Source organism: Alligator mississippiensis, chromosome 14 (assembly GCF_030867095.1).
Source record: "Alligator mississippiensis isolate rAllMis1 chromosome 14, rAllMis1, whole genome shotgun sequence".
Classification (NCBI taxonomy): domain Eukaryota; kingdom Metazoa; phylum Chordata; order Crocodylia; family Alligatoridae; genus Alligator; species Alligator mississippiensis.
In genome coordinates, this window is record NC_081837.1 from 33,060,056 (window position 1) to 33,081,456 (window position 21,401).

General features: G+C 45.6%; 2 protein-coding genes across 2 annotated transcripts; both read right to left on the reverse strand.

The window, feature by feature from the left end:
* Window positions 1-4,212: 4,212 nt before the first annotated feature.
* On the reverse strand, window positions 4,213-12,584 carry LOC102576504 (tubulin alpha-8 chain). The gene is made up of 5 exons (XM_006277981.4): window positions 12,474-12,584; window positions 9,152-9,374; window positions 7,396-7,544; window positions 4,944-5,624; window positions 4,213-4,631 (listed from the first exon to the last, which is right to left on the reverse strand). Exons 1-5 carry the CDS (start codon window positions 12,474-12,476, stop codon window positions 4,338-4,340), a joined length of 1,350 nt encoding a protein of 449 aa, XP_006278043.1. The 5' UTR covers window positions 12,477-12,584; the 3' UTR covers window positions 4,213-4,337.
* A 6,114-nt stretch (window positions 12,585-18,698) lies between these two features.
* RABIF (RAB interacting factor) lies at window positions 18,699-20,965 on the reverse strand. Its single transcript, XM_006277986.4, has 2 exons — window positions 20,804-20,965; window positions 18,699-20,549 (listed from the first exon to the last, which is right to left on the reverse strand). Exons 1-2 carry the CDS (start codon window positions 20,930-20,932, stop codon window positions 20,304-20,306), a joined length of 375 nt encoding a protein of 124 aa, XP_006278048.1. The 5' UTR covers window positions 20,933-20,965; the 3' UTR covers window positions 18,699-20,303.
* Between the last annotated feature and the right edge of the window lie 436 nt (window positions 20,966-21,401).

Sequence of the window (21,401 nt, forward strand, 5' to 3'; positions counted from 1 at the left end):
ATATGCTATTATACCAAGAAAAAAATTGCTGATCATAACTGGAGATAAAAAACTGGAACTTGGCTCAGAGATACCACAGGGGAAGGGAATGTGTGATCTTGGCCCAAAGGAAACATTTTGATTTGGCAGAACCATGGGGAGAAACAACATGCAGAGCACATTTGTGCTCTTGGGTTTATGAACTGCACGCTTAAAAGTGATATACAGATCATGGATCCTTAGTAGTTACATGAAACAAGTGAGCTAGCACTCATGTCACAGGTATGACAGGGATCAGGGTAAAGGAGCTGAGGGTCAACAATACCAGGAGTCCAGAAGCCAAAGCCAAGAGTCACAGTACAGGTATCAGTCCAGGTCTGAGGTTTCACACTAGCGATTGAGTTAGATTTATGGCTGAGGCCAGCACAGGAATTAGGAGCCAGGGAGTAAGCAGAAAGGGGACAACTGGTTTTTTGTTTGGTTTGGTTTTCTTTTATAATATATTTGGTGTTCCAGGGCAAATCAGTTGCAAATTATATCGATTGAGCAGAACTCAGTTGTTCTAAAAATCATATTGATTGAGCAGGCAGAACTGTCTTGTCCAAGGTAGGTCACTCCCAAATAGCAGGACTGTTACAAGGATAAGGATCCAGGGCCAAGGGAGGATTTTTACAGCCCTTCCATCAAGGGCTTCCATTTATTCTCTTGGGTCACATGGCCCCTCACTGGGAACCTCATAGGAAGGCCAGGCTGGGCTGGGTCTAACATCCAGCCAGCTGCATGTTAGAGCAGCAGCATAGACCTGTGCCCATGAGACTAAAAGACCTCAGTTCAAGCCCCAGGCTCCTGATGCTCCAGAATGGAAATAATGTGTACACTGAGGGAGGGCAGTAGATGACAGAATTAGAGGCTGTGAAGAAACTGGGGCAAGTAATTTGTGAAACTGGCCTATGGCAATTGATTATGGAAAAGGGATGAAGAAGCTGGGATACAGAGAGGTGGTTATTATTATTACAAATATCATCAGCATGCCTGCTGCACAAGGTCTAGAGGGCTTACACTAATTCCCCTTTCCAGTCTGGTTGATCTAGTGGGGGAGGGAAAACTGCAGGCAAAGCTGGGAATCCTCCATATTTTTAAGAAAAATACTGCATTATGTGAAGTACAGTGAATGACTGTGTAGCCAGGTCTGCCATGCCTTTATTTTTCAGCTGAATTATGTGGTCATAAGTCTAATATATATGAATGGTTCTTGTTATACTGACTGATTGATTGGTTCCTATTATACTGTCATGAACATACATCAGGAACTGATCAATCAGTTTGACCTTTTGAACTGAAATAAACATGTAACATATATATATTAATGGGGGGGAGGGGGAGAGAGAGAGAGAACTATATAATAATACTTTCCATTACTGGTCTATTAAAAATGCATGCTCTTTCAACCCCTTTATGTAATAACCTGAAGGTACAAGACTCTGTAGGCTTTTCCAAGGATTTGCATTGCAATAAGGGGAGTAGGAAAATTCCTAGATTTCCAAGCATGCTGTAAATGATTATCTAGTATATACAATACCAAAATTGACACTATTGCAGCTGTCATCATTGGCATAGTCTCAAAAGTCTGTCATCTGTGGCAGATACTTGTTACCACATATAAATTTAGACATATTCAGTAGATGCTCCATACCACTGATTCAGATGCACAGCATTTCCCTGCTATGGTACAAACAGGATCTTAGAACAATATTTAAAACTGCCATTACCTGCAAGAGCAGTACGGTTTCTGGCAGCTTGTTGTGGGCTCTTGCCTACTTCCTCCTTCGCCACAAAGTGAGTCATGAAAAGTTATTTTGTATCAGGTGATTAGCAGCTATCAATTGCTAGTCTCACTTTTTAAGAGATCTGTATCATTACTACAGGCAAAGATACTAGCTTACTTTGTACAATGCCTACACTTGAGCCAAAGTCAATAGGCACATAACATTTTCCAGTCCAGGAAGTTTTCTTGCCAAGTAATGCATGTGGCAAAGGGCTTTGACTGCAGTTAACATAATCTTCCTCGTCCGCATTTTCCTTTAGCTGAAGAGTTATATGTTTTCTTACGATCATTGCAGTTCTGCTTTTATTCGATTTACCTGGACATGCATACAGGGTGTGGACCAACTTGCCTTTTATTTAATTACTTCGTCACACTTTAAAGTAGGTATATTGGAAGCAAAAAGTCTGCTGCGTCAACTTGATGGCTTGTAGCCAGGTGGTGGGGGGTATGCCCCGCAGGCCACAGACCTGGACACTTCAGGGGCTGCCTTCCTGGGCTGGCTCCTCTCAAACTGCGTATGCAGTTCAAACAGCCCCAGCTGCCTTTACACTGGGCAGCACAGACTCCTCCTTGGACCCCATCCCACTGCACTGCCCCACTCCCAGAAAAGAACCAGAAGCTAGAAGAAAGTGGGGCCTGGAGACCCCAGGTGCTGTAGCAGCAGGAGCAATGGGAAGAATGGTGACTGGGCACAGCCCATGAGCTGGATTTTAGCCCAGGCAGCCCACAGTGCCAGGTGGACAGTCTTGGCTTGTAGCAACTTCCTTCCTTTAACATTTTTAACATCTGTGCCATTTATAATGGGGGAAGTGGTTGGGGGGGGGGGGGAGGGGAGGGAGTCTCATAGGCCAAATCCAGCCGAGTCCTATTTGGCCCCTGGTGCTGCCCATGGGTTCAAGTTGAACTGCATGACACAGGACATGCACCACATGCGGAGCTCACTCTGGCTAGTCCAAGATCCACACTGTACATGATGCCCACCACCCAGGCAGCCCAAAATGCCATTTGTTTTTGGAAAAGGGTGCCACTGAATGTAGACTAGTTAAGTGTTTGGAGTGCTATTTTTAAAAATGGAGTAGAATCAATCACCTTTCTCCACCCCCTCAGCAAGACCCAATCCTTGTGTTACTTTAACAAATTTCAAATGTTTTCTATTTTCCCCCCCTGCAAACTCCACCACCCTACCGATTTATTTTTGGAATTCTATATTGATTTAAAGATTTTTATTCACATTTCCTCCAACCCATGCACCCCCCCAATTGCCTAATACTTTTGATTTTTTAGTGGACTTCAAAGAGACTTGAATTCTACTACAAACTTGTCTGTGATAACAAGAGCTGTTTTAGTCTTCCGCCTCCCCCCACCCCCAGTTCCAGCAACCATCTTTGATTCCCCAGGCTCGACTTCCTGCTTCTATTTCTTGTGCAAATTCCCTTGAGCAAAAAGCTTCTCCTTGTGCATGGCTAACAACTTAATACTCCAACCATTAGGGAGGGAGGAAGTATTTCAAAGCCCTAAAAAGGGACCAGAGGCAACGTGTTTGAATTATGCCAGAGTTTCAGGGTCAAATTTGGTTTAAAAAAGTAGCCAGAGCTGGTAAAGATAGCTACTTATCAAATCAATGCATACAGTAAAAGCCTTTAGTTTAGCATGTAGCTTAATTGCTACATAAGGGCATGGCTGACAAGGACAATGAAACTAGGGGAGACATTTCTCTCCATTAAATGGGTAGATTTCTACTTTATCACAGACTCGCAAGTCAAATCAGCTCCCAACTACCCTTGAAATTCAAATAAGTAATAAACCCAAATCACAAATAAAATAGCAACAGTGCGCAAGGACAGGCTGTCTATAAAACTTCTTTACTAATCCAAGAAGTTTCTTCCACAGCACTTAATGCACTTGTTTCCAAGACATGGGTGACTGTAGCTCCAAGTGCCTTATTAGAATCCAAATCACTATGAATGGTTTCTCATTCCAAATTAAAATACAGATACTATTTGCCCCTTGGATGGTGTTGCCCAACTTCCATCCAAGTCTTTGAGGATTCCACCTTTTCAGGCAAGAAAAGACTGCCAAGTATTACGACAGGCAAAGAACAAAAACTGAAATACCATAATGTTCCCCCGTTATTTGATTTGTGCCTTGCTTTTACAGAAGGACATTTACAAACTCCTAGTCTGTCGGCATAACATAGCAGAGAGCCCTTGTTAAGCAAGGCGGGCCATATCATTTTCACAATCAGGTACTGCAACTTCAGTTTAGTCCACAGTGGAGGTTGCCTTACATGGTAGGGGATGACATTTTGTATGGTTTCTGTCTCTGTCCCCCCCAAATGTAGAGTTTGGGCCATCAATCTGTGTGTGGTTGAAAGGTGCATCTGCAGAGTTAATGAGACTACTAAGTGGTTCCAATTTTAAAAAAAGGTTTATTCCAAACAGCTTGGCATGATTCAGAAATGAAATTTCCACATTTTCATTATTGCTGAAGAGGCTATACAGTAGCAAAGACTTGCCATTCACTTCTGTGGAATTTAATATTCCTCACCTTCATCTTCTCCTTCCACTGAGTCTGTGCCCACTTCTTCATAATCCTTCTCAAGTGCAGCCAGGTCTTCCCGAGCCTCTGAGAATTCGCCTTCCTCCATTCCTTCTCCCACATACCAGTGGACAAAAGCACGTTTGGCATACATCAAGTCAAACTTGTGGTCCAGACGGGCCCATGCTTCAGCAATGGCTGTGGTGTTGCTAAGCATGCAGACTGCTCGTTGGACTTTGGCAAGATCTCCACCAGGTACCACTGTTGGGGGCTGGTAATTAATACCAACCTAGAGGGGGCAAGGGAGGGGGGGGGAAAAAAAAAAAAGTTAGATTTCCTGTCATATTTGGCAATGACCAATTGTTTACAGATTTATCAGACAGAAGATCAAGTACCGATACACCTGATTTTATCCATCTGTAATTGTTCCTATAATGATCCAAAGAGCTGCGTGCTCAAAAGAAATGCACATCTTCACTCCTAAAAGCACTCTGAACTCCCCACTAGGTACCTGCGCCACAGCCCTGATTTTACTAATGCAAAAATCTAACCTAATGCAAAACAAGTGAAGAGCCTCAGAAAGGAAGTAGTTAGCACTTGCCTTAAAACCAGTGGGACACCAGTCGACAAACTGAATTGTGCGCTTTGTTTTGATAGCAGCAATAGCAGCATTGACATCCTTAGGAACAACATCACCACGGTACAACATACAACAGGCCATGTACTTGCCATGGCGAGGATCACACTTTACCATCTGATTGGAAGGCTCAAAGCAAGCATTGGTTATCTCAGACACAGACAGTTGCTCATGGTAGGCTTTCTCTGCTGAAATAATTGGGGAATAGGTTACTAAGGGGAAGTGGATACGTGGGTAAGGCACCAGGTTGGTCTGGAATTCAGTGAGGTCTACATTTAAGGCGCCATCAAACCTCAGGGAGGCAGTAATGGAAGAGACAATCTGGCCAATGAGGCGATTGAGGTTGGTGTAGGTAGGGCGTTCAATGTCCAGGTTCCTACGGCAAATGTCATAGATGGCCTCATTATCAACCATAAAGGCACAGTCGGAATGCTCTAGAGTGGTGTGGGTTGTCAGGATAGAGTTGTAGGGCTCAACAACAGCTGTTGAGACCTGTGGTGCAGGGTAGATTGCAAATTCTAACTTTGATTTTTTTCCATAGTCAACTGAAAGGCGCTCCATCAGCAGAGATGTAAAACCTGAGCCAGTGCCTCCTCCAAAGCTGTGGAAGATCAGGAAGCCCTGCAAGCCAGTGCATTGGTCAGACTGAAAGAAAGAAAAAAATATTTAAAATGTGAACATAACTGAACACTAGAATCTAAAATTCAAATAAACCGCCCCTTTACTGTGAATCATTTTCTATGATATCTACCTCCTTCACTTTAACAGTATTTCCCTAAAATCCATTTCATACCTTTTTGATCAGTAAATACACAGTTGGAAGTTGTGGCATCATTTATATTTATATGCACATACTATTTGACATTCTACATCTGTCCCAAAATGTTGGCATTGTCCTATGTTCCAGTGCTAAATTGAGATTATGCAGGTTTAAAGCATCCAAGTTAGAAGCACATTCGAATTCAGGGAAATTAATGTCAAACTGGACTTTTAAAAAGCAGAGAGTTTGGCATCTTCACCACTGAGAAAGCTCAAATTCTGTACCAAGTGTTATGCATGCATCATGCACTCCTGCCAGGAGATGGCACTATTCTATATTGCAGTCATTTCCTGTTGCTATCCATTTTGTTTGAGAAGCATTTATGTAAACGCAGAAGAGATGGTTGCCCTGTTGCAACCTCTCTAAGCCAGTTCAAACAGGAAGCCCCTGCAGTACACAAAAGCTAGTATTTCACTCTTCAGAAATGGAGGAATACAACCTGCTTAGATCTGAAGGACTGAGGACTCCCAATAATTTAATAGAAAGGAAAAACCCTGTCAAATTTGGAGTGCATGTAACCAGCTGCAACAGACTAAAAATATAAAGAGACTTCTCTGGCATTTCATCCCTAGTTTAGGATTCAAAATTTATAGCAAACTGCCTCTGACCTTCAAAGAGCAACTTGGGGAAAAAGAGATACTACTTTTAAGCTCTTCTTTCCCCCACCCCCTGCATGGCCCACTACAGCACTGAAGGCCAAATCCTCCTATTGTCTTTATGCACTGATCAAAACCATTCTGTATCTATGACTGCATGCAAAGCACGTTCTTGCCGCTTGATACTTTGCTTCTTCTCAGTTTGCCACAAGATTTATGGCCTGAGGAAATCTCAGACCCTTGTTTTTCTGTTACCATAAAAAAATTGGAAACTAAATAAAGAGAGGAATAAAATATTCAAATATGATGATCTGAATTCAAATCGCACAAAACCAAACCATTCTGGAGCACAGTAAAAGACTCTTGATTAAAAATTCTAAAGTAATCGCAGCCAGGAACTGATCCTCTTCCAATAATAAACATGGAAATTGGACACTACTGAGAGGGCTTCGTCCCTGGTATTTGTAGGTTTAAAAATCAAATGCTAGGATAAAAGCTCTTTTGTTGAACATAAGCAGTTTAGACAATTTGAGAGGGTTCACTTGGATTGCAAGTAAGAACCATGATCAGCTACTTCCATTTTTAATCAGTAACACACACCTGATCAACTCAGATAACTGAACAGACCTCTACACCTTTCCTTACCATTCAATAGGGTGCAGAACTGAACTGAGCCCCAAGTGTCCCATGAAAGCTTAATTAGAGTATTCTGATCATGACAGATATTTTTCTCTAGCTGAATCTCTCAAGGCAGTGGGGCCCACATTTTTGGCAGGTGTTCCACAAATTAGTCTTGTACCTTCTGAATACTACTCCAATCCCCTGCCCCTGCCTGATCTGCTGCTTTGCTTTCTGCTTCTTGTCCTATCTGCTACTGTGCCTCTTGCTCCCTTCCCAATCTGTCACAGGTCAGAGAGGCTGCTCTGGCCACTTGTGACATGCCTGCTACAGGTTAGCTATCCCCATTTGAAAGAATAGTCACCATCACAGAAAGACTTACCAACTTCCTGATACGCTCTAGGACCAGGTCAATTATCTCTTTCCCTACAGTATAATGACCACGAGCATAATTATTTGCAGCATCCTCTTTACCGGATATCAGCTGCTCAGGGTGGAAAAGTTGTTTGTATGTCCCACCCCGCACTTCATCTGCAAAAAAAAACAAACATTGTGCAAATTAATTACAGTAAGTTTTGCGTGCTGTTTGGCCTAAGACAAAACTAAACACTCAAATCTACATCTACACACCTCAATAATAAACATTTTCATTTTAAAAAGGCACCTAGGGTTCCCACCAGGTGCTGCTGGATTACTGGGTGTTTAATTGCTAGGAAAAATTGAGTCACTTATGTACCTTACTGAATATCTGCATGTCCAGAATCAAATGCCAATTTAGTTTTCTGGCTTTTGAACCACTCTAGCAGATTACAGAAGCAAGTCATTGGCTGCTGTGGTTCCCCTGCTTTACTTGTGCCAGGTCTGTGCTGCATCAGAGTTGATGAAAATTTTATGAAGAGGTTTAAACAACCAATTTGTATAGGATTGTTTGGAAAAGGATGATCCTACCTCAGAACTAGATGACTTGTGAAGGTGCCATCTAGCCCTGCTCCTCTATGATTCTTCCCTGTGATTAAAATATGAGCTACAGAAACAGAATGTGTATTTTATAAGTTCCCTATGCCAAGCACCAATTATCCAGAACGTAAAGATCAATTACATCTAAAATTTTGCTTAATTTGTAATGTGAATTTTTAATAACAATTATCAATGAATGACCAGAAAGGGACGGAGAAAGAAACGTGGTGCAGCAGGACACATGGTAGAGTGGAGCAGGACACCAGGTAGCACAGTACGGGACCGTGTGTTCACAGCATGTGTTCCCCAGACACTTAGAAGTTAGCCAGCCCTGCCTTAAGCAACAGACTTAAGAGAATCTAGAATTTCTTTAAGGCATAGATGTGTAGTCTCTGGAATACTAATGCAAAAGAATTGGTACAGCCTGTAGAAGAACCATGACTAGGAGGCAGAAAACATGAAAAAATAGAGACACAAAGGGGACAGAATAAAACAGTGTATTTGGGGCAACAAGACAGGATGGAAGTGGTTTTATGAAGAGTATGGACGTACGTAAATCACAGGGAACATCATATGGAAGGTGGTGATGTGCTAGAAAGAGGGATACTGGGGGTACTCTACTAAAGGGAACCCAGAAGCAAACAGGAGTTAACTTGTCTAGCTGGTAGTTTTAACACAGAGCCATTGGCTTCTAACAAGCGCACTTCTGGTTACACAGATATAGAATATAAATTATTTTCTAAGAGCATAAGGAGAATTTGATGGACAAAAGAAAGCTGCCTTGAGAGTTCAGAAGGCACAGTATACCCAGTAATCTGAAAAGGGTGATCTGGCCTGTAGGAAACAATGTGAGAATCTAAAGATCCAAGTGTATGTCTGGATCCTTAGATGCCAAGTAATGGACACCCAGCACATGCATCTAACTCTAAAACCCTGATCTGTATGGTAAAGTTCTAATCAATTTTAGGATGCATGTTACTTGTTAGAGACTAAGAGGAAACAGTGTGTTTCCTGGGTCACTTGCAAAAAGTATCAGTTACAGACACTGACTAAGCTTTGCCTAAAGATACTTTAAGTGCTTTTACAATATTTCTACCACACCAGAAACAGAGGTAAACTGAACTTTCGAGCACCATTCCAGCTGGTCTGTCAGTTCAGTCCACATTGCTGATTTTATTTACCTATCACTGCAGGTTCAAGATCCACAAACACTGCACGGGGGACATGCTTTCCTGCACCAGTCTCACTGAAGAAGGTGTTAAATGAGTCATCACCACCTCCAATGGTTTTATCACTTGGCATGGTGCCACTGGGCTGAATCCCATGTTCCAGGCAGTAGAGTTCCCAGCATGCATTGCCAATCTGCACACCAGCTTGACCCACGTGGACTGAGATGCACTCACGCTGTGCAAAGGGAAAGAAAAAAAAAAAAGAAGAAAATGAAGGATTCTTGGCAGGAACAGTAGCTTCCTTGTCTAGCAAAATGTTTGATACAAACTGCCTGAAACTACCATGCTGCAGAATTATTAAAGACAGCACCCATAACATTGGCCCCATTGTGCTGGGGGTTAGCGTGGCTGGCACAAAATTCAACCAAACACAAAAGCTTCCTTCAAGTCATCATCTACTTTCACCTAGAAAAAAATAACTTTGGACAACATCCAGTAATACTTTATAAGCTCATTCTGCTCTTCATTGTTAGTGTCCTCAGAGACCTGGAAGCATGAAGTTTGCCAATTTTCCTTCCCTGGTTGAGGACTGCCTCCCCCACCAAAAAAATTAAACAGCCATTTTAAACATGCATCTTAGGGCAGTGGCCGTAGGCCCACTTTGGCTCACTCAGGACACCAGTCCAGCTTCAGGAGTGGGGTGGTTAAAGCCAGCAGAGGGAGCACATTTTACAGGAGTCATAATACTGGACCATACTATGTTTTTATTAGTACATGAAGGCAGAAAAAGCTTTTATGTCATTAATCTTGAAGGTGTACAACCCCCAGCTCCTTCTCTTTATGTTGCACATGCTGAAGGAGTAATTTATGCATTCCGCTAGGCATGTGACTCGTACATTCCCATGTACTGGATACAGAAGTACAGAACTTGAGAACCAACACGAATGACTGATTCATGCACTCATTTATAAAAATCTAACTGCAAATAAGGGTCTCTCTTCCCCCAACTATTTAACACTGTTCTAGATCAGAAAATTCTTCCAAGTATCTGCTGCACCCAAGCCAGGCAACACTATTCTCAGGAAATAGATCCCAGTATAGAGTAGATGGGCTTCAGGGTCAAGTTCTGTAGCACATCCTGGCTCCCTGTTATGTTCAAACTTCAAGGAAATTGGCTTTACTTATTCAAAGCACCATTACAAATAAAACAAACAGAAAAAGAGCCACCAAAAAACCCAAATGTCTATTTTCACCCAAAACTGGAGGGCAGGATTTTATATTTATTGAAGCAAGTAAATTGAAGCAGAGGTCAAGGGACTTGTTTGCAGTTTCACAGAAAATCAGGGTTGGCAGGGACCTCAGGAGATCACATCTAATCCAACCCCCTGGCTCAAAGCAGGACCATCCCCAACTATATCATCCCAGACAAGGCTTTGTCTACCTGGGTTTTAAAAACCTCCAAGGATGAAGATGCCACCACCTCTCTAGGTAACCTGTTCCCGGGCTTTATTGCTTTCCTAGTGAGAAAGTTTTCCCCAATATCCAACCTAAACTTCTCTTGCTGCAATTTGAAGCCATTGCTCCTTGTTTCACTTGCAGCAGCAATCCAGGGGATATCTTTTTTCAGTAGACTGAAAGGCACTTCAGAAATGGCCTAAACACCAAGGTGAACACTTCCTACAAGCCTCTATCAATACTGATTTCAAGTTATGGGTGCTCAGCATTGATTCTTGCCCATGTTCCCCTTGCACTTTCAAAACTGAAGTACTGAAAGAAAAAAAAAGAGAGAAAGAAATCCTTACTAAACCACACAGGAAAGAGGAGCACTGGGGATACATTACCCATAGTACATGTCCACAGTCTCAACCCTGTCTCCTGCCTAAATGAGCTTTACAGGGAAATCACAACACTTTGTCTCTCTTTTCAGGCCTGGATAGGACATGTTGACCTCAGTGTACTTGACCTTTACACCAGATTAAAGAAGCAGATAAACGAACGTAGAGTTGTAATCAGATCGTTATTCCTGAGAAATTGGGGAGAAACTGCACTCATGACTATTAGTAGCTTACCAAGGGTAACTCTACCATATAAACCAGCCATAAAATTGCTTTACACTGTATGTACAACTTTTTTTTACGGCCAGTCTGCCATTTTATGGCACCTTAAAATGGCTGCACAAGTTAATAGTGGCATAAATGAAAAGGGCGTTACATCTCCATCACTGCATAAGCTACCAGTGTAGAGGGGGACTTGGCTGCCTTCAGTTAGCCACCCCTTAAATCTTGCTGGCCCCTGACCTACCCTATTCCCTTCACCAGACGGGTTTCAGAAGAAACAGTGCCATCTCATGCTCCGCGCAGGAACTGCAAAGGTCTACGCATTTCGTACTGCCAGCTGGAGTCGGTTTTAGGAGCAAGCAACTAAGGCAGGAGCCCAAGGACATCCGCAAAGGGAAGTCAGGTCACGTGTAACCAACCAGCAATGAAAAAATATAAAATTGTAGACGGGGAGCACCACCTTGTCCCAAGCAAATTAACAAAAGTCATTCAATGTGGGGACGAGGGGGGAAGAACCAGCCCACACCTTCGCCCCTGCCCCGGGCCACCCTGCGCACCAGTCTAATACGGGTCCTGCTGCCAAACGCTAGCGCTCAAAAGTCCAGTGCTAAAAAATGACAAACTTTCACGTTAACAAAACACTGGGTTTTTCAGAGGGTGCCTTTCAGCGCTGAGCCTTTGCTGGTGGCGTTTTTTTAAGCTACCCAGGACTTCACTGTATGTTATAGCATCACTCATGGAGAGGAACCAGCTTCTCTAAATTGGTGGAGAAGCGTCTGCAACTCATTTCCAAGAGAAAGTAGCTTTGGCAGTTTTCCTAATCCTTACAAAAAAACCCCACAAACGTTCTAGCAGCGTAGATGGGGAGGAAGGAAAAAAAAAGAGATGAGACCAGCTCGCCTAAAGCAGCAGCGCGGCGGCCAAGACCGCACGGGCAGAAACGTTACATCTGCTGCGTCTTAAAAAGTCGAGAGCCGATGTCTAATATTGTTATCGGGTCGGAAAGCAAGGCTTGCTCGCTCCGAGGAGCTGCCGCTGGGCTTAGCGGCCACCCGGCCCCGGGCAGAGCTTCTGGCCCGCGGTTAGCTGAGGAAAGACGGAGATGTTACACGGGGCGATGCCCCGCAGCCGCGCCGCCCCCTTCCCAGGGCCCCGAGGGCAGCTCCGCGCCGGGCCGGGCCCCGGGGCCGCTAGGCGCCATGATCGCGCGGGCGGGGCGCCACCATTTTGCAGCGAGGCGGCGGCGGCCTGCGCCCCTCCCCCCCGGCCCGCCTCACCATGGCTCCGCTGAAGCTCAGGTAACACAGGACGCGCAACGAGTCCAAGTCTCACCGCCAAAGCGCGGCCGCTTCCTGCGCGCCGCTTATATAGGACGCCGGGCCCTGCCTCCCTATTGGCCGGCGTCGGCGGGGATGTCCCGCCCCCCTTCCTGATTAGTTGCCGGATGCCCGGGCCGCGCGCGACCTCGCTCGCCATTGGGCTACGTCCGCAGCGGGTTGTGCCCGGCGCTCGCCATTGGGCGGCCGGTATGAATTTGTGTCGCCCGCCCCCGCCATTGGAACGTTTGTGTGCGGGGGCGCGGAAGAGGGAGCTGGACTGGGCGGAAATGGGTGGGGGTGGGGCAGCGCAGGCCCTGCTGTACGGCAGAGACCAAACCCACCTCGGGGCCTCTTCTGGTACAACGAGTGACACGGACAGGAAACCTGTCACGCGGGATCAAGTCATACCTTGTACCCGACCAACGTGTGTGTGTGTTATACATATACACATTTTATGTGTGTCCGTCCGTCCTGTGGAAGCGGCTAGTATTTGCTTTGGGTTCGGCAGACAGAGATTCGATTCAGTCGAATCAGCCAGGCCAGGCTCATTTCCCCGCCCCTCTCCCAGCCCTGCTATGGCTGCTGCAGCTCCCGGCTCTTTGGGGAAAAAAAGCCCTGGCTCACCAGGTGCTGTCAGGTGTGGGGCAATCCCCACTGCCCCCCACCACCACCCCATGAGCCACCAAACCCCCTCCTTGCGCCCCAAGGCCCCCCAGGGGTGCCCCACCCAGGCCAGCTCTGGCCCTTTAAGAAAAAATAAAAACCAGGAAAACCCCCAGACTCACTGCTCCTGCCAGCACCGGGTGATCCCCACTGCCCTGCGCCAGGTGGGGGGCTCTACATGAGCCCCCAAGGCTGCTGCAGGAGGGGTGAGTCTCTGGGCTTTTCTTGGGTTTTTTTTTTCTTAGAGGGCCAGAGCTGGCCTGGGTGGGACACCTGTGGGGTGGCCGGGGGGGGTTGGGGGGCTCGTGGCAGAGCCCCCCATGCAGCATGGGGCAGTGGGGGGCAGCAGGGATTGCCACCCGCCCAGCACTACCCATTGAGCACTGGGGCTTTTTTTTAAAGTACCGAGCTGGGGCAGGCGGGGGGAAGCCATGGGGGGCCTGGGGGAGCAGACGGGGGTCATGAGGGCTGGCAGGGGTGCCCCCATGGTCCCCTCCCCCCCTCCCATCCATAGTACTTACCAGCTCAGAGTCAGGTAGAGCTCCCTGCTGCAGCCACTAGGGACTGCCTGAATCATCAAAGCTCCCCAAATCTTTTCCGAAGATTCAGAGAGCTTTGAATCGACTCAGACCTTTAAATCAGTCCCCCGATTCCATTCGGATTCGGAGATTTGGCAACCGAATCAGGCTGAATCTCCTCTGAATCGAATCTGAATCAAATCACCGCCTGAAGCTTTGCACAGCTCTAATACACATATGTGTGTATGTATATGTGTGTGTGTATGATGTGTGTGTGTGTGTGTGTGACACACATGCATATACATACATACATATATATACATTCATATGTGTGTGTGCATGTGTGTCACAAGCTTTCCTCAGCTGAAGCTCCAAATGCAGACAGGCTATTGATTTATTTAAAGATCATTTTCCTTTTCCAAAAATGAACACACATCAAGGGGAAATGAACACAAACCAAGGGGACTCACGGGGGAAACGAACACATACCAAGGGGGAAAAAATCTGAAAGAATTCTTGGTAACTTTTGTTAAATGCTTCCTTCCCAGCCCACACACCCACCACAAGATTTAGTAAAAATTACCACAAGAAGTGCAGTGCTGGGACAGACCAATGGTCCACCTACGCCAGTATCCTGTCTCTGACAGTGGCGGAAGTGGGTGCTATACAGGGAAAGCACTGAACTGGATATCTCTAGAGCGATCTATCCCCACTTCAATACCCTCCCTGGCATCCACTATTTATTGGGTTAGAGATGCCAAAGAAAACATCTCCAACCATTCTATTCACTAGCCAGTAATAAATCTATTGGCTGTGAACATATCCAGTCTCTTTTCGAACCATCACGGGTTGTAGGTCAGAGCCCGCTGCTCCAGCCTACAGTCAGTGATGCAGTGAACCCTTGGGGAGCTTCTGCCAGAGGAGGCAAGAGCTAGGGGTGTATCCAACAGAGAGCTCAACTCTTGCAGGATAGATTATCAAAAGCTTTCACGAGAGGCACTGCATCTGAAGTGAGGCTTGTGGATGCCTCCCCTCCTGGTGGTGATCTTATGAGGTTTTTAGTGCTTACAGTATTTGCCAAATCAGTCACAACAGGTATTTAAAGCAGCCTTGAGCAATAAGATTGTTATCCTTTCTGAATAGAGCCATTCTCTTTCATATAAAGCAAACCTCTCAGAAAAGGGTTTCATCCATAAGCAGAGAGAGGGTTTGCTAAGTGTTCCCTTGGCTGGCTGGCTGTACCAGGGGGTGGGGCTTACATTACTTTAAAAATCCTTAGCAAGAGTGATTGATCAACAATGTTAGCTATTAAGGTTCTGGAAGACATTTCTAGAAAAGATTAGAACTACATTAAAGTAAAACTGCAGAGGGAAAATGGCATTTCCCCGTTCTATTTATCTGTGCTAGAGAAAAGAGGGATGACTGCATCAGCATGGAGGGTATTTTTGTGGTAGGGGGTGTTTATTTTATACACACACACACACACATACCTATACATACACACACACACACACACACACACTTATATATACACATGCATACATACATATAGACACACACATTTGAAGTTCATTCTTTTTCACAGAAGACTCTATAGGAAACAGGAGAACAGGTTTATACGATGGCTATCAAGCAACCGAAAATGCATCACTTGGGAGAGTGGAAGGATTATAAGTTGGACACTTTTAAATTGGTTTTTTTTTGGTCAATATTTTTTTAATTCCTCTTGTAGGGACATGCTGACTGTGAATAATTTGCCTTTTTACCTTCTCTAGCATAAGCCAAATAAAGTGAGCCCTGTTAATTTCCCTCTACTATGCAGGACCACAAATCATCCTTGAATACCTGCCTTTCTAATCCTCCCACTCCTCTGCCACACACTTTGCTATTTTCAACATCCCTTTTGAAATGGGAATATGAGAACTGACTGAACACTGGTAACCCACGTCTGCTATACATGGAATAACATCCCCACCATAAAGCTAGTCCATGTTCCCCTTTATATGTACAAGGATTGTGTTAGCCCTTTTAAATATATTTTCACTGAAGAGTTAACCACCTGATTAGGACTTGGATCTGGGTACCTGGGTTGGCTTTGCCTCGGCATTAGCAGCCACACTGCAAAGCTCTACTTGGAATTGCTATGTAGCAAGGCTTGCTATGTGGACTTGAAGGGCACATTCCACTGTTCTTTGTGCTGCACGCAGCTGAGCCCTTGCATAACCTTGGAGGAGCCTAAATTCCTTCAACACCTACATTTTCACCAGAAAAGTCCCCTAAGCACTAGCATTTCTGCAGTTGGGCATGGATACAATTTCTTGTCTTGGCAATGCTGAGCTGTTCAGTGACTAGCTCACACTTGAACCTTTGCAGGATTCAAAAACTAGGGGTGCCCCTATATTTATTTTGGCTGTGGAGCTCCATCCAGTTGACATACTGGGTTTAAAACCCCCATATAAAACACAACCAGGAAGAAGAACTACAATTCCCTATGCCTTTTAACCAATGTGGAGCACTCAGCTAAGATGTAGGAAATGTGGGTTTAAATCCCCTCTTTGCCTGAACTGGAACAAGGGCTTAAACCAAGGTTACCTAGCTCTCAGGAGAACTGCCTACCTAGCATCTCTCTCTCTCTGTCCTGTTGAAGCAATTCTATTTTGCTTACATAATCAAATATTCAGTGAAGCAAGTACTGCAACCAGTCTCTCATCTCCTAGGGGAACAACAAACAGCTGGGATGTACACAATCTCTGTATCCCAATGAATGTTATATAAGGGGTGTGAAACTCAGCCAGCCCCATAGATTGGATGAGCAGTATGGGGCTGGTCTGCAAGCCAGATCAAACCTGTAGACTGGCCTTGCGTGTCCTGAGAGGCCAGAGTGGGCACTATTGTGGTCCTATTCCAGCCATTCCATGGCTCTGCTGCAGGCTGGTTGGTGCTGGTCAAGCCCACCTCATCCTGCCTGTCTTGATCACCTCTTCCACATGCGCTGAAGGTAAAAGAGCCAGCGCTCCTCACACCACTGCTCACACCAGGGGTCCTGCCCCTGGAACCCCAGTGGGGATTGCAAGCCAGGTGATGTCTTGACTACCTCATGCACTGCCAGGGATACAGTGCCTAGGTTATGGATCCAGCCTGTCATGCAACCTGGGAAGCAGGAGCTGAACACAGGCAGCTAGCAGCCTGCAGCATCTCCCCTCCCTCTAGCTACCTCATGCCTCAGACATGGTGCAGAGACCTGAGGAGACCCCAGCTCATCCCTTGTCCTGGACCCAGCATAGTGCCTCACCCACTCACCTTCACAGGGCCATCCAGCATACCCTGCATGCTGCCTGTGCCTTACTGACACCCATGGGCAGCAGCAGGGACCAGATGATAGTTTTGTGGGCCAGACCCAGCTCACCGGCTGTATCTTTGACACCCCTGTCCTATATAATCCAGTGATTAGGACACGCATCTGAGAACTGAAAACCTTTGCTCAATGGTCTGAACACAGCAGAGAAATTTGAACCTGGGCCTTTTGCATAGGACACTATAATTAGTCAACCAAACAAGGAGTAACTCAAGCTTGTGAAATTAAAAAGCATGTAGTCCTTCCAATTTTCTATTAGTTTTTGCCTCTGTGCCACTTGGGGCAGAATGGCAAAAACGCCCCTCTGCCTTCCTAGAGGCTAGCTTCTGTACAGAGCATTCAGAACCAAAGCAAGAAGGAAGGAAGGAAGCAGGAAATGGAGCACAGGCTAGCACTACCTCCTCCCTGCTTATAGAAATTCAAAGTGGAAACATTTTGGCTATTTACATTGGGTATCAAAAACTGTGGAGTAAGGAGTAAAATACAAAAGATATTGTGGTTTCACAATACTACTTACTAGGGACCACTGTAGACCTTTGTGGTAAGCTGGAATTTTTTTAGCTTGCACTGTAGCCATTTTAATAGGTCTTAGGCTGCTTTTAAGTTTATATTGGGCCCAGTTAGTATAAGTGAGGTTAAGGGAAGTCATTAAAAGTAACTAAGTCACAGGAGAGAACATTCTAGGAAAGGTTTGGTCAATTTTAGGACACCTAGGCACCCAGAAGATATTCATTTAAAGCTGTGATGGGATCTGATGCCCAATCCCAACAACTGAACCTCTAGCCACACCACATATTGGTAGCAGGGCACATGATTTTGGGACGGGTGATCAGATGCCAATTGTGCTAGTGTCAAGGGAGTCTGCAGGGCTATCCCTGGACACAGTTGATTGTCAGCCTAGTGGGGACTGCACCACGGCTGGCTCCAGACCCCAGAGTGGCCCTAGACCCAGGCAGCCAGAGCTGCTCTGTGCAGGGTTTAAAGTCCTCAGTGGGGTAAGCCCTTCCCTTTGGAATGGAGATACAGGATACAATGTCTAGATCGGAATAGAATTTGTAGCCAGTCTTTACTGATGTATTTTTCCCTGGTTCTTACCATTCTGCTGATAAAATTTGCATGATACAAACATGGGCAATGATTGTGTATTTATTTCCAAGTATTTTACCAATAAAAACTTGATTGGCACTGGTCTTAGTACTATTGCCTGTGAAACCCCACTAAAATCACCCTCACTGAACAATAAGTCCCTATTTATCACAATTTGTTCAGACCTTTCAGTTAAAAGTGTGCTTAGTTAATACTGTGTAGGGTTAATTTTACAAATGAATGTTGTACAGTGACTTACTAGTCAAAAGGCTTGCAAAGCTCTAAGTATTTTACAGTTATGTTATGCTGTTATCAAACTTCATAAAGTTTAAGCTCTTTCAGAAAGCTCAAGTCCGCAGGGGTGAAGATAATGAAATCAGTGCTTATAATTTCTTGACTGCTTTCCAAATTTCAAGCTAAGTCTGCAGCTCTATACACTATTTTAAAGCACTTACTTCCAGTAGCAGACACCTTTCCCAGCTCATTCTAAACAGCACGTAACCATCTGGAAACACTATAGTTGCACCTCCTTAATGTTTCCCACTGAATCAACCATACCTGTACAAAGACTGGGTTTTCACTTTATTTAGAAAGCTGATGAAAGTAAACACAAAAATATTAGTTGCAATTGCAGCAGCTGCACCTTCTCTCCAAAAAAGAAAAAAAATTACCCTGCAATTCCACAGGTCAGAACAAATCAGCTAGTTTGTCCACATTGTCTGCTGCAATAGCCTCTTGGCTGCAGCTTTTCTACTGAATAATAAATGTTGAGCTACAGAAAATTATTTTTTCTTTCTAAATAGTCCAAAGCTTTTACAATGCAGCAACTTCTACCACCATAAAGTTTTAAACAGATAATGATCCTGTCTGATTTTTTTTTTAACCAAATCATTTCAATAACCTCTCAGCATTATCCAGCTTTTGCCATTATTCAGTATACATTAAAACCATACTTGCTCATCTGACAGTTTTTCTGCACTGTATTTTACGAACTTGCCTTTTGTAACAAGACAATGTATATCCTAATTTTAAGCAAACTGCAGAGTGTCATTTGGGGAATTATAATAATCAGTTCAGTTTTCAGCTGAGTCCTAAATTAAAAAAAACCAGCATTGAGAAGCATGAAATTCATTTACTCAGATATGAATATTTATAATGACAGTAGATCAAGTACATTAACTCCTTGTAGTTTTACTATGAATGTCCCTCACAGAAAACTCAGATTTCTTACTACTGCCTCCATGGTATCCCAGATTATCTTTACTACCTGGCCAAGGAAAATTCAAGTAGTAAAAGATTCATAGATGTTAGGGTCGGAAGGAACCTCAATAGATCATCGAGTCCGACCCCCTGCATAGGCAGGAAAGAGTGCTGGGTCTAGATGACCCCAGCTAGATGCCTATCTAACCTCCTCTTGAAGACCCCCAGGGTAGGGGAGAGCACCACCTCCCTTGGGAGCCCATTCCAGACCTTGGCCACTCAAACTGTGAAGTTCTTCCTAATGTCCAGTCTAAATCTGCTCTCTGCTAGCTTGTGGCCCTTACAAAAAGTGGGAAAGTCATCCCTTTTTAGAATTAGGGACAAAGCTGCCCTTGTTGTAATTTTTTTTAACGAATGGTAAAAATGATAAGCCCTTTAGGTCAAAACACAATGGGAAGCCATTAACACTGGATGAAATGCCACAGAAACTGAACAGAATTCTACCTAGTTATCCCTATTATCAGATGTAGTTTCTAGTTAGCCATTTATTTAGAGGATGCACATTTTAAATGTAACGTATCACAATATAGTCAACATTTAAACAATATTAGGACACGAACAACAAGTTAGTGTGGGGTAAGAGACATGGCAGAAACAAGAAATGTGTCCTCACTTTAACACCTCCAACACAACTGGAAAATGCCCTTGAATCAGCAGTAAAAAAAAATATCAGTCAAAATTCATAAAACTGCCACCCCCACCTCCATAATACAATGAAAAGATGGACCAGATTTAATGAATGTATGAGTAATTGCACATTGCCTTAAATAAGCCATTTCAGATGAGTCCATGACAGGTTCAAGTCCACGTGTTGTATGAACAGCTTCATGTTAGTGCACAATGGAGATGCATGAAACGGCTACACCGGCTGCGAGGACCTCGGGGGAACCAGCGTCGCTCTGGCCGTCACTCATGGGAAACACGGTCCAAGGCGACGTAGAAGCTCTTCTTGTCGTCCAGGCAGTGCCAGCCGATGGGCCCGATCTCACAGTCCGCACAGATAAGGAACTTGATGTTCCCAACGTCCTTCGTGAAGCCGATATTCTCAAAGGAAAACATGTCATCCACCAGCCAGTGGTCCTGCAGCACGTCCCCGTCGGGGGAACCGCTCTCAGCCAGGGCCGTCTTCTTCTTCATGGAAGGGAGGAAAAGCTGCCGGACAAGGACAAGTAAAGCACGCGTCAGACAGTCACCGCCACCGCGGCGCTGCTCCCCGTTAGAGCAGCGGTTCTCAGCCCGTTTGGCAACCGCGGGCACCCGTAACTTCTCTGCACACGATGACACCCAGTTTCCACACCGCACGGATCCACTACAGCGGGGCCAGGGGGCGTCTCAGCTAGTTTCCTCACAACTGGGGGCGCCCTCCCCTCGAGCCTTCTTCCGGGGCACCCGTGGGGGGCACGTACCTGCCTGCGGGCCAAGGTGGCGGCGCCGGGCTGCAGCACGCGGGAACTGCAGCGCTGGCACAGCACGGCCTTGCGGTTCCGCCCGCGCGAGCACACCAACGCCTCCATCTCCGCGCCGGGCGCCGCCATCACCGCGCAGCCGCACTCGGAAGCGCCGTTGGGAGGGGGGGGACACCGTGACGTAAGTCACTGACGGGAAGCAGCGCGAGGGGCGGGGTCACCGGAGCTGGGCGTCACACGGGAAGGGGGGCGGGGCTATGGGGGCGGTGAAGTTCTGGGAAGAGCCAGGGGGTCGGCCCCCTGCAGAGCTGTCGGGCGGGTGACGTCACGCGGGGCGGGGCCAGGCACGGAAGTGGGAGGCGAGGGGTGAAAAGCAGCCACGAGGGTTGTGCGGGTGAGGGGGGGAAAGAAGCCCGGTCTCCACCCAAACGACCAACACCCACAGGGAACGCGGTGCGGTCGTAGGACTTTGCGTGCACAGCTCAGCCGGTGTTGTAACAGGTCTTTTGCTGTATTGATTTTGCACCTGTCTCTTCCCGCTAGAGCCAGTCTGTCCCTGGCTCCAGTGAGAAGAGCCATTGCTTGAAGGCTCACATCA

Excerpts from the sequence above, each read along its gene's own strand:
- LOC102576504 (XM_006277981.4), bottom strand. Across the intron at positions 5,625-7,395 it reads TAGAGCGTATCAGGAAGTTG|TCTGACCAATGCACTGGCTT; the intron begins GTAAGTCTTTCT and ends TCTTTCTTTCAG. Across the intron at positions 4,632-4,943 it reads GGTGTCCCACTGGTTTTAAG|GTTGGTATTAATTACCAGCC; the intron begins GCAAGTGCTAAC and ends TGCCCCCTCTAG.
- RABIF (XM_006277986.4), bottom strand. The coding sequence starts at position 20,932 with ATGGCGGCGCCCGGCGCGGAGATGGAGGCGTTGGTGTGCTCGCGCGGG. Across the intron at positions 20,550-20,803 it reads CCACCTTGGCCCGCAGGCAG|CTTTTCCTCCCTTCCATGAA; the intron begins GTACGTGCCCCC and ends CTTGTCCGGCAG.